The 13,576-nt window shown below is 36.9% G+C and overlaps 1 protein-coding gene across 1 annotated transcript; it reads right to left on the bottom strand.

The window, feature by feature from the left end:
* Positions 1–91: 91 nt before the first annotated feature.
* Positions 92–810, bottom strand: LOC133522424 (uncharacterized). The gene is made up of 2 exons (XM_061857768.1): positions 604–810; positions 92–504 (listed from the first exon to the last, which is right to left on the bottom strand). Exons 1-2 carry the CDS (start codon positions 693–695, stop codon positions 201–203), a joined length of 396 nt encoding a protein of 131 aa, XP_061713752.1. The 5' UTR covers positions 696–810; the 3' UTR covers positions 92–200.
* Positions 811–13,576: the final 12,766 nt, after the last annotated feature.

Raw genomic sequence — 13,576 nt, 5'->3', positions numbered from 1 at the left:
GGCGTTTTTCCATGGTTAAACGTGGTGAATGATTGACATTGACAAGTGAGTCTTGAAAAAATCATCCACAGCACAAATTAGCAACAAAAAATGATGAATATTAAGGTTTAATTTTATTAATTAATATTAAATATAAAGTTACATACATACTATGGCATGCTTCACAATAAATACACACGAAATGTACACAACGAGGACCACTAAAACGGGTACTGCTGCCCTGATCTTTGAGTTCTTTCTAAATGCAATTCAAACAGCAGCTTGTTCTCATAGTAGTAACTGCTTTGGGCAGCACTTATTCCTGGATCATAACTAGGTCTTCTTTCGGAATCGGACGATGAACTAGGTGAGGAGATTCCATTTTCGAGGTTGATATTATTGGCCATATTAGATTCTTGGGCCTGGGAAGTACTTGTGTTGGCAAGGTTGTTGTTTATATGCAAGTTATTTATCCTCTTAGATAAAGGCATAAATTCGCACATGTCATCCTCCCTTGCTCTTTTTCTGAAAACAGGAATTTAATCATTGATATAAAATATACGCAAACCTAAAGACAAGACAGGCAGGTAACTACATTTTCGAGTGTTGTTGTATGATACTTACCTATTTTCTGTCATATTTCTGAATATATAATTTCCATTGTTTGGTCCAGTACATGTGTTCCAGTTAAACGATGAGATTTTTCCAAAAGTCATGGGCCCTTATCGCTCTGCAGACAAATAAACAGCTGATTCAAAATTACGATATTTAGTATGTGACAAGTATGACAAATGCTTCTTTTTCTATGCTTCATTCATTTGTTCGTATCTTTTTTTTTTTTTTTTTTTTTTTTTTTTTTTTTATGGCATCGCGCTCCTGGCGCATTCAGCCAAACGAGTAAAACGGGGAAACGGAATTAAAGGATTACATTATAACGGATATGTCGGAATTTGGACAAGGATCAGGGAATGGTAATATATTATAATTTTATATTATGACGTGAAAGGAATGAATACAATGATTTAAATATATATGGAGAAGAATTATTAATATACAGGAGTGTTCTAATAGATGTGGGAAACGGAACTTTTAAATCTGACAGCTGTCTTAATAATATAGAACGGTCATACAGGTTACAATTACCTGAAAAGAATATATGATTAAGATCAGCGGGATCAGCTCCACAAATACATGCGGAACTGGCCACGCGATTTTGTAGTTTCAGGTGTTCCGGTGTACATACGTGACCCAATCTCATTCGAATTAACATACTGGTTGCAGGCTTTGGCAAAGAGATTTTTGCAAACCAAGGTTTGGCAGGAATTGATCTTTGTATGCTCCGATAATGTAACGCAGTGGCACCCGCACCAGATGCCCATAATTTTGTCCATTCCTTTCTTAGGTATATTTTAGGCAGTGCCAACAGGTCTTCAACAACATTCTTAAATGGAAACATGTCTCCAGAACTAATGGCATCTCGAGCTAAGTCATCCACCCTTTCATTACCTTTAATCCCTCTGTGTCCAGGGATCCAGGCAATGGAAACCGAGTAACCTTTAAGATGACATTTTTGAAGTAGACTACGGATTTGATAAATAATTGGGTTATTAGATTTAGATTTGAAAGGAAATTTAGATATTGATTGAAGAGAACTTAAAGAGTCTGAAAAAATGACTGTTTTTTTAAGATGCATTATGATGATAAACTCTAATGCTTTAAGGATTCCAAAGCACTCACCACTATACACAGAGGATTCTGGAGGCAATTTTATCTTTTGGTAAATATTAGATTGAATGTGAAGCACACCAATACCGACACAACCATTGGTGGACATCTTAGAAGCATCTGTATACATATGGTTAGCACCCTGACAATCAGTATCAATAAAACTCAGAAATTGTTGATTTTGATCTATATCATTCTTTGATATACCTATATCCAGGAGAACTGGTGGAACTAGTATAAGAGACTCATATTCATGCTGAAAAATGGGAAGTGATGAAGAGCTAACAGTGGGAGCTGAAATAGATTTAAGTTTTTGAAAACTTTTGATTAAGCAAGGAGGGCTCTTGTGTTTCCAATAGTTGGATGTACTTATTTGAAGTAGAAGGTTAGACAAGATAATCCAGAGTTGGTGATTAGAGAATTGGGAGCAACGGAAAATAAATCTATCACAAAGATATTGGCGTCGTAAATGGAGCGGAGGCTCACAACACTCAACTTGCATAGCATTGATAGGGCTTGATTTCATGGCACCACAAATTATTCTCAAGGCTTTAGATTGAATATGATCTAGTTTTTGGAAGCCAACGACATATCCAGGCTCTAACAAAAATGTCCCATAATCTAAAATGCTTCTTATTAAGGCATTGTACATTAGTTTCATACAAAAAGGATGGGAACCCCACCAAACTCCAGAAACACACCTAAGGATATTAATATTTTTTTCACATTTAGAAACTATGTACTCACAATGTGGGAGGCCTGTTAATTTACTATCTAAAATGACACCAAGGAATTTAGTTTTATCTTTTACTGAAATGGAGTAGTTATCAAATTGCACATTGATTGGAGGAGGAAATAGTTTTCTAGTAAATAAAACTACAACACTTTTAGGAACAGAAAGTTCTAAACCATTAGAATCTAACCATGACCTCAAGAAACATAAGGAACAAGTGACTGATCTACTAGCCTGTTCAGGAGAAAGATTTGATGAATAAAGTAATAAATCATCGGCATACTGTAAGACCCTAACAGTACCATTTAGAGATGACTCTAAATCAGATGTATAGATATTGTATAATAATGGACTTAATACAGACCCTTGTGGTAGTCCTCTCCACACTAAACGAGAAATTCTATTGTTGTCATTTATAAGACTGATGGACCGTTCAGATAAAAGGTTTATTACAAAATGACTTAACATTTGTGGAATGCCTAACTTGAAAAGCTTTTCCTGTAACACTGAAACTAATACATTATCATAAGCAGCACTTATATCCAGAAAAGCAGCTACTACTGACTCATTTTTAGAAAATGCCAGTCGTATATCTGCAATTAATATTGACAAACTATCATAAGTAGATCTACCTTTTCGGAATCCAAACTGACTATGAGATAATAAATGGTTCTTTTCAACAAAAAATTCTAGCCTGTTTTTAATTAAGTGTTCAGCTACTTTTGCAAATACTGAGGAAAGGGCAATAGGGCGATAGGAAGAAACATCTGATGCTGGTTTATTGGGTTTTAAAATAGGAATAACTATCTGGGATCTCCATGAATCTGGGACTATACCGGACTGGATAACCGAATTTATTATGCTCAGATAATAAGTAAGTATGCCATCACTGGCATTTACTAAAAATGAGTAAGGCACACCATCTTCACCAGGAGCACTATCTTTTAAATTGCTTAAAACACCTTTTAGTTCCTCCATTTTAAAAGGGCAATTAAAAGTGGAGTCTAAGGAAGGATCATATAAAAAGGTTGCAGGTTGGAACACAAACTCTTCAGGAACAGATGAAGGTGCTAGTCTGTCTATAAATTGTTGTGCAAGATTAGGAGGCAGTGTACGCCTTGAGGGTTCATTGAATGCATGTCTGAACCTTTTGATGTTGTTCCAAACTATGGAAGGTTTTACATTAGGATTGAGAGACGCACAGAATCGTCTCCAACCTTCATATTTCTTCCTACGTAACAATTTTTTAGTATCACGTGCGACCTGCATGTAAGACTCAAAGTTTTCAGTAGTCATAAAATGACGATAAAGTTTTTCAGCCTCCTTTCGTTGTTTAATGGCTTGGGAACAATCCTGATCCCACCAAGGAGGAGAGGGGATTTTATTAATTACAGTATTTTTTACAGGAAATACATCATCAGCTGCTTCTGTGATCACCCGGGCCAAAGCAACCGAGCAACCAACTACGTCAGTATCATCTAAACTAGGCAAAAACAATAATTTCTTCTCTACACAGCATTTAAAGTTTTTCCAGTCAGCATTACATAGATTGTATTTAAGCCTAGGGCTAGGTTTCGGAGATGGTCGTGTAGATGAAGGAAATGAGACTATAATTGGAAAATGATCACTACCAAATGTAGAATCTAGAGTTTGCCAGGTGAAAGAAGATGCCAGTTCAGCAGAGCAAATGGATAGATCAACAGCGCTGGGTGATTCTGTAGGCGCTGTACGGCGAGTTGGAGAGCCAGTATTTAGGACACAAAGATTGTGATCATCTAAGATTTTTAAAACACGATGTCCATTATAGTTGGATACTGAACTGCCCCAAAACTGATGGTGTGAATTGAAATCTCCTAGAATCAACAAGGGCCTAGGTAGAGAGGAAATTATTTGTTCTAATTCATTAAAAATAGAAGATGATTGATGAGGAATATATACAGAGAGGATGCAGATGTTATTTACAATGGCAGCAATAATTGAAAAATCATCACTATGAGATGGGAGATGAAGAGATGAAAATGATTCAGAATTCCTGACGAGTAAAGCTACTCCACCCCACCCGTCAGGACGGTCCTCTCTGAGGCATGAATAGCCAGTAGCTCTTAGAAGAGCTCCAGGCTTGAGCCATGTCTCAGATAGGGCAAAAACACAAGGTTTAAATTTATTTAGTAAATGAATGAAATCATGTTTTTTATTGATTATGCTTCTGCAATTCCATTGTATTATATTGTCCATTGTTTTTAATTGCAAATGTAAGAGAGTCAATCATAGGGGCAACGTGGGACGGTAAAGTAAGGTTTGGCATGGACAAAAGAGTTCTTAAGGCCTCAATAGACTCGGCGATTACTACTCGTTCTTCCTTTTCTGTTTCCTGACGTAGAGCACAACCGTTTGCAGGAGAAGGGATGGAGTATTCACTTATTATGGCCCGATGTGCAGCCACATCATAGCCATGGGTAGTCTTTTTAACAGAAGGACGAGGTTTCAACAAAATAGTTTTTCTGCTGCTATGGCTAGGAGGGCGCATATTCGAACTAGGGTTTGTAACTGAATTTTGAGTACTATTATGTGGTAAATTTGATTGTATATGTGGTTGTGACTTAACCATATCAGCAAACGATTTCGATATAGCTGGGTGCAGTTTAACGGCTTCTCCATAGGAGATGCAGTTATTTGCCATACTGACTTTAATTTCTTTTTGCCTTACATGTTCTGGGCATGACCTGTTTGTGGCAAAGTGAAAGCCATTGCATAAACAGCAAATGGCATCCTCCTCCTCCACTGCACAGGTATTTCCAGGATGCATTTCCCCGCACTTGAAACATTTAGGCTTCGAACGACAGTTATTTTTGGTATGTCCAAATTTACAGCATAAAAAGCATTGAATGGTAGGAAAAATGTACAATTCAACGGCAAGAGAGTTGTAGCATGAAAAGACTCGTTTCGGTAATACTTGACCGTCAAATGTCAATACAACTGTCTCTGAGGGTTGCCAGGTAACAGAACCGTTAACCACAACTCTGTGGTTCAAACGTCGTACTTTTAATACTTTTCCACACCCCATGGGCACGGAAATGTTGGAAACTATTTCCTCCTCCGACCACTGTGCTGGAATACCGCGAACCAAGCCCATACGGGTCACAGAAAACGACGGAATGTAAGCGGTAAGATTTTCTGATTCAAGACACGTATCAGTAACAAATAAGTTTGCGTCAACGTAATTTGAAAACGACATCGCTATACGTGTCCTACCAATGCGCTTAACACTTCCATTTATAATGTTTCTGAAGCCTTTTTTTAGTAAAAATTTCCCAAAGGACACCGGGTGCAGAGATGATTTTGCATCTGTTTGTTTCATTTGTACGTGCACCGTGAAGGGAGCAACATCGGAAGATGAAAATAAATTCCTGCCAACCTTGGTATTAGAAGAGTCATTTTTTGTATTTAAGTTATCCGAAGAGTTTTTGGTAACCTGAATGTTAGAGTTTGAAGGAGCTTGGGTTTCTTGTATGATGTTCTGACAATCGCACGAATAGTCCCCGCCATTATTTTTCCTTCTTTTTTTATTACATGTTTTGCATCTTTTGTGACTCTTATTTCTTTTCAATTCACTTCTGCTCCCCACAGAAGAGTCCGTGTCCATTGCTGAATCGATAATAACATTACTTCCGACCTGGAGGTTATCACCTCCAGGGTCGGGAGGATCGTCATCCCCCATTACATATATACGAAAAAACTTACCAACTACGACGAAATTACACTAATTATATATACAAATACAACAATATATACAAACTATGTGAAAAATTATATACAAATTACTGATTCCCTGATCTATAATATTAAAATGGAAATTAAATTTACAAGAAACCTAAAACTGGACCGCCGCGTTTCACGTTTCCCGCGCTTTTTTCGTATCTTTTTTTAATGATTGCGACAACAGCGCCATTCCCATTAAGTTTGCTTCACACGACGTAGAGAAAAAAAAATCGTGTTTTCAGTTATAATTATAAATGTAAACATCGTATGTCCATCTCAAAGTTCCTTGAGGAAGGATTTATTTCGTAATGTGGCCTTTCATTACTTGTGGCTTATATATGGCTTTTTTCTTTGTTGGTATTTTTGTGGGAGTCTAGGCGTAACGTGTATAGCCTACTTAATTGATATGCTAGATTGGAAAATAACCAATAGATGTCACTACACGTGCTTTGCTTCTTGGTTCTTGACGTAACGTCTGCTAAAAAATTATAATAGGTGGCGTTGCAAGGTCTACCATGTGGTCTACCACATGGTAGACTCGACAACGTACTGCGTACATAACATACTAATACCAAAGAGAATTTGAAATAAAGATGTATTTTCAAAGAAAACTTCGTAGCGACGCAAATTTACTGTCATCTTTCGACACATAATTAAAACTTTTAGAACGCCATTTGACTTTGATCCTTATTCTTTCACTGATGTGTGGCGGCATCTTACCGGGCGTTACCTTAAGTTTATCTATTAGATGGCGCCACTTTTTGCTATTAGATAGATAGATAGAATACTCTTTATTGGCACACCTCAGTAAAAAGATACAAGAAAAAAAAAAAATTGATTAAATGTAGAGGCAGACAACAGGCGGTCTTATCGCTAAAAAAACGAATGGAATGGATGGAAGGGCGACATTATTACGTGCAAGGTGCAAGGGCTATAAAATATCACGTAACACATAGGTGATACCTATGTAACACAGGCAAACATTTTATTTAAAGCCAAATAAATTCACATTTCACACGGTAAAAGTCGTGAGAATAATTTCCAGATAAAAAGATTAAGTTTTTAATCTAGTGCATTGTTTTAATCTTACGTTATGTAGGTACTTAAATCATTTTAAACGTTTAGATACAATACAACAAGCTTTTGGGAACAAAAGCTACAAAGAGTACGTAGGTATTATTATCATATGGTATGATCTTGTTGACGTAATTTAATTATGTATGTGTATACGTAATTTTATAGTAGAAAGTGTTATAAATCGAGCATGGCAACCAAATTGTAAGGAAATTTAAATTTCGAATAGCGGATATAAAAATGTGCGTTATCCCAGCGGGGCCTTGTAAACAGCTTTGGTTTTGAGGGGCGTACCAAAAATGTTTGCAGTCGTTTTGGCCAAACCAGACCAATGTAAGGCGGTTGTTGTTCTTTTTATGGTCAACGAGAACAGTCACGAGGTATGTATAACCTGAGATTTAAGTACCTATGCGCGGTATACGATTTGCTTATCGAAAGAAGCTCTGTACGCACCTATAATAATATAATGACATGATAGATGACGTGACAGCGTGATTTGTTTGGAAAACAATCATGACAACTGATTCATATTTCTATTGAGATTATGGCAGCGAATATGGTTTTCTGAAATATCAGTTGAATGTACTTAACTGAAGTTTTTAATGAAGTACTTATTTTATTGGTGCAGAGTTTGTGAAATTAGAGAGCAAAAGTTTTTTTTACTGCGAACACTGATTATTATCGCTCATTAGCGATAAGACCGCCCGTTGTCTACCATAGTTTAAGTTGTGTGTTTAATTTGTATGTCATTATGTTCTTTTCATATTAGTGAGCAATAAAGAATATTTGCATTGTATTGTATGATATCCGATCCAACACGTAAAGAAAGAGAAATATTGTATAGTATCTTCATTATAATTATACTTAACATATTAAGTGGAGGAAGTTATCATTAAATTACCGTTTATGTTGGTGTGCCTATTTAAAACAAATAAATATGGACGCATGATGTTTAACGTATAATTAGAACATATAAAGGAAAATGCAATAGGTAGTTTATTATCCTTAACAAATACGAAAACAATGTTACATTAGTATTTACATTACCAAGAAACAATGTAAACTAAGTGGCTTAAAACTAAAGGGGACTTAATTAAGAACTCATGTAGATAAAAAAAACACATGGAATACAAGATAATTAAAAGAGTGAAGAGTATACACTTTTCTAAAGAGTTAGAAATGCGCATGTGATACTTCAGGAGTTACATATGTCAAGTTTCACTTACCGTCAGACTATATGCTTGTTTGGCACCGAAGCGGTATAATAACACTATAATTACCTATACCTACCTACGTTAATTAAAGTTACTAACGGTAAAAGTGACTGAATTAAATATAGACCTTTCATATTTCATATAGGCATTCTGATTTAATTAAATAGGAATTTGTGCAAGTGCAGCCAAATTAAACTAATTAGTGCAAGAGTCCGAAATCGGGTGTTGAACTCAAAAAACTCAATGCTGATGCAGAGAGAGTAGATATCAAATTAACGAGATGCCGTTATAGCCCGCTGTTTGGATTGGATAGCTCGCAGGTTTTATTACTTACGATTGTGGTATATTGCGAGGGCCATAAGATTGTTAGTGAACATGTATTCTATGGATACCTGCGATTATAAAGACGTCACATGTGCGTTAGTGAGCGTATAGAGACGAGTATAATGCCAAATGCATTTCTTTATAAGAGAGTTATGTTGTACCTTTAACTTATGTAGTAAACAAAGCGAAATAGAGGTAAAGTCTTTAACAAAAAGCAGCAGGAAGTTTTGACAGTCAGAGTTACGGTAAAATATATGGAGTTGCACAGCGCCATGTCGTTTAACTGTCAAATTTGAAGCACGCAATGCATCTTTGATAGTAAGTTATAATCTGACTTGTTATATATATTGCGTGGACTTTAGCCACTATAGCGATATCGTCTGGTGCCTGCAATACGACCACTCGGGCACCTAAATCTTCAACGGAAACCTAACTTTATTATTTTTAATTAAGATTTAATCTCCAATATTCATCCATGTTGAGATGTTGCCATATTGTAGGCAGCATATGAATAGTTATTAAGCTTTGCCACACCTTTTATATAAAAAATGGACAAAGCATACCAACACGTTTGTCATGGGATTCTACAAGACTGAATTACTTCGCTAGAAATTGTAATATCGCCCAAAGGGTCTTCTCAACGCGCATTGCTATGCGTTACATAATTTCCTTATCACTTGCTCTTAATATGCTGAACATTCACAGGACGGTCATGAACAAATATTTGCCATATACGTCAGATTACCGAGTGTGCATTTTTTATTACACGAGAAACGTATAAGGCAGTGTCGTCATTATTTTTTAACCACAGTGGCGCTTGTACCAATTCTTGGGATCAGGTTGTCGCGGATCCTGGGATCTCCGAGTGTACCGTGGTACGTGGTGACAGTAACATAAATGCTGCAGCTATCAATAACATTAACTATCTAATGTGTCCCATTTTATTATAAATATGACGTGTATAATCAAGCATTGCTAGGTTTATAATTTTTTGACTATTTTTCATAGGTATCGTGCCTGGCTGTGACCGTGTTTTATTTGATAGGTATTTGTTTATGTCTTAAACTAGCCAGCTGATGTCGCAAAGTCTTGTCCAAACATCTCTGGAGTCTGGATTTAAACAGGACTAACTGGAAATGAATTTGTACCTGTCAGAAAAATATACAGTTACAGCTTAATATTAATATCTAAGCACAGTCCGTGCAGTGCATCTAAGCTAACTTTGCACCTAACTACTTGGTAGAGAATGCCTTAAGTATAGTATTAAGTTAAGTCCGCCTTTTGTACGATTGCATTTTCTTTTGTGCAATAAAGATTAAATAAAATAGAACAAAGTGAGGAACTGTCATTATAAAGGTCATACTTTTATAGAAATTTGACATTAATTATGCAGAGTTAGTTTGGTCCGACTTTATTGTTTGTTCTTGATGTTAAATGAGGTTGCCACAGCTCCCAAGGATGTACTGTGCTAATAGCCAAATTTAAATAATGTAATTTAATCTAATATAAGTAATTACTAACAAACTATATGGGCCTATTTTGACCTGAAATAAATAAATTGAATTAAATCCGTTTGTTCAATAGGCACATCGAATCTTATATATTATCGTAATAACTTGTTTGTAAGACCTCTTAAGTCAGAAGCTCAAGCACACATAGACGACAGCGTGCAGTGTCAGCTTACCACCAGATGGTCCGCATATTTGCCCGTTTGTTTGTTAAAAACATCAGAAAGGTTTCGCGTCTTTTTCTAAGCACATACATCCCATATTTAGTCGTATGCGCCTCAACCTGATTGGAACACAACTACCATTAAAGTAAGGTGTTACCTTTTAAGCCAAGCAAGGTTGTTTCCTCGAGCTTATCTTGTGAATAGGTCATCCAGTACAACAAATTAAGGCTAAACCAGCAGATTAAAACGGAACAATGTCAGGTAGCTTGGAACATATTACAACAATATTAGCTGACGTGAAATTTGAACATAAGTCCAATAAGGAAAGAACTTAATAAATTTAGTTTTCAATTCAATAATCATTATACATACCTATATTTTATGTAAGTACCTGTGAGCTGAAACGGTACGGTATTGGATGGATGTTAGAGGAGGAGCGTCCATAAAACTCGATAATTCCACCGGCTTGCCTAATTTTCAGACAGTCCAACAGTCTTCCCACAGATCATGTGGATAACGAAAGCTAAAACAGCTCCGGCTGCCCACGAATATTTTTTGACACGCCCCACTAATCTTTCCTTACATCAGGTCGCTGCTAAGATGTTTTGACAGGGATGTCATTTGAAATCAAGTAGCATATGTTCGCCGCGCACATCGGCACGCGATCTTTTATCCGCTCCACTGCATGCCCGGAGGAATTCGCCATATATGGACATATCACGCTCTATCCACACCCGTAGCTATTGTTAATAGAAAATGGGCGTGGGAACCTGCCCAGCGTGACCCATATTTCATTATGCTATTACGATACGTATTAAACACAATGTCCAAAAAGAGACAAGTTAAACGAGCCCAATCGCAATCAATGTAAATTTATGACGCAATTTCGAGCAAATTAGGACACGATCTCAAAGCCTCAAAAGCTTCAGCACTAACCCAAGTAAAGTTTGACCCATATGGATAAATTGGATGTAGCCATTATGCTTAGATATAACCCAGTGGCGGATTAACCGAACAGCAGAAAAAGCATATGCTAAGGGCCCCGCGCCTAGGGGGGCCCCGCGGTCCGATATTTTGTACTACCACATTTTATTTACAATGTATTTTTTTTCGTAAGTCAGTAACAATATTGATCAATTATTATTATTTGTTAATATCCTGTCTATTTTTCTTTATGACGATACCCAATTTAAATAATTTTTAGGCTTACGCAAAGACCAAGAGAAGAGTTTAGCATTAAACCGAAGTTGCTGGGTGTCTTAAAACTTTTGTGCATGGCTAAGCTGCAGGAAACAGAGCTCGGAAACGAACAAAAGAAGATACTATGTTTAAAAACATATTAGTGAAAAGCAAGGAAGGATGATTTATTTATAAATTATTATTTCAAATAACATTGCACCTTACAGCTAGTGCCTAATGATGATCAGCTTTGAGCCCGTAGTAGGTCAAAGGACGCGCTCCTCTACGGCTGGCCGGGCGCTCAAAATATGCCGAGTTGCTGCAAAGCCGTGATACATATGAACTAATTGTCAAAATGTTATAAAAAGAAAACAGCGGGGCCCCTATGCAGAGCTTTGCATTCGCATAGGCCGGATGTAAAGCCCTACATAGGGCCCGATACCCAAAGCCGCATCCCGATCCCAGCAAGCCGTACTTTCGAGCAAGAACTAAGGCCGAGCAGCAGGCGAGCCGAGATCACATTGGTTCAATTCCAAACTCTGTTCTCCTACAATTCAGGCTTTGCATGGTGGCTCCGGGCCTCCGCCCTTATACGGAGCTCAGCCTACGACCTCGTTCACATTATAGCATTGGTTTCATTCTAGGCTCTGCTTTCCTGCAGCTTGGCACGGGAACGCTACGAAACCGGGTGGTCCGGATATTCAGCTCGTGGAACTCAGCCTTCGGCCTTGTTTTTTGGCTCACTTAGCCATTAGTTCCCACTTCTTAGGTCCTACTCGCTTTTCACCTATTTTTACAAGCTTTTATTAAACTTAAGCACTATCCCTACATACTCGTAAGTTGTTTTCAAAATCTGCAAACCATCTGCAAACTATTTTTTTCAACATTTGTAAAAATTTGGCAAAATCGACCTGATCTGATGATGAAAACCGAAGGTAAGGAGGAAACCTATATAGAAGAAAGGAACTATGATAAAATAACACAACTTCATTAAGATTAGGCTCTTTTAAAATGGCAAAATAATCGGAATTACTTAAAATAAATAAATAAGGAAAATACTTCGGATTTTAAATTGCGTCATATACCTTAGTTCGTGTCATCCACGAAGACGCGCCCCGCTCTTCTTCCTAATCGCTTATAGTACAAATCTGCAACTTTTTGGCAATGTAGTAGTTATGTCTACTAATTAATGTGTATAGACAGAACTACTATACTAGTAAAAGGTTGCACACCACATTTGTAGGTACTATTGGCGATTGGGAGGAGGAGTGTGGCGCGTCTTCGTAGATGACACGAACTACAGCCACAAAAAAAAACATTTCTTGTGAAGGGGCTCCGTTATTTTTTCTTTTTATCTTATATTTATTATTGTTACCATTCAGTCAAAAAAGGCCAAACGGGGGTTATTAGTAGCATAAGGGGGTAACCTTTGCAGCGCTTTGTACAGTCAGCATCAAAAGTAGCGGATCAAACAAGCATTCAAAAATATCTACCATTCTGAAACGGCTTAACAAAATGTGGTGGTTCTATATGTAGAACAATTAAGACGGTAAAAGATATACTTTCGAATATAAATTTTAGAGATTTATCTATATTTGGAAAAGTTATATGGAATACCAGATACTTTTGGCGCGTTGTTTCATCCGATACTATTGATGCTGACTGTACGTCTTTTTACTAGTAAGAAGAGATGATTTTTTGCAATCGATCATTTTCGCTATAGTTTTCATTGAAAGTATTTATTAAGCTGTTGTTTCACGATTTTTTGGCCCCATGGTTCACATTTTATTCTTTCGGAGCGATTATTTCCGAAAATAATAACTTTATAAAAAAAGGTTTTTGGAGACTGTTATTCGTTTTGAAAGACCTTATCCAACCATACGCCACGCCACAAAACAAAACAAAAGTAAACACATT

This window comes from Cydia pomonella, chromosome 10 (genome assembly GCF_033807575.1).
Source record: "Cydia pomonella isolate Wapato2018A chromosome 10, ilCydPomo1, whole genome shotgun sequence".
NCBI lineage: Eukaryota > Metazoa > Arthropoda > Insecta > Lepidoptera > Tortricidae > Cydia > Cydia pomonella.
This window is presented reverse-complemented; position numbering and strand designations above follow the sequence as displayed.

What these genes read in the sequence shown, in the direction of transcription:
- LOC133522424 (XM_061857768.1), bottom strand. Translation starts at nt 695, where the DNA reads ATGACTTTTGGAAAAATCTCATCGTTTAACTGGAACACATGTACTGGA. An exon ending in AGAAATATGACAGAAAATAG is followed by an intron (nt 505 to 603) that starts GTAAGTATCATA and finishes TCCTGTTTTCAG; the next exon opens with AAAAAGAGCAAGGGAGGATG.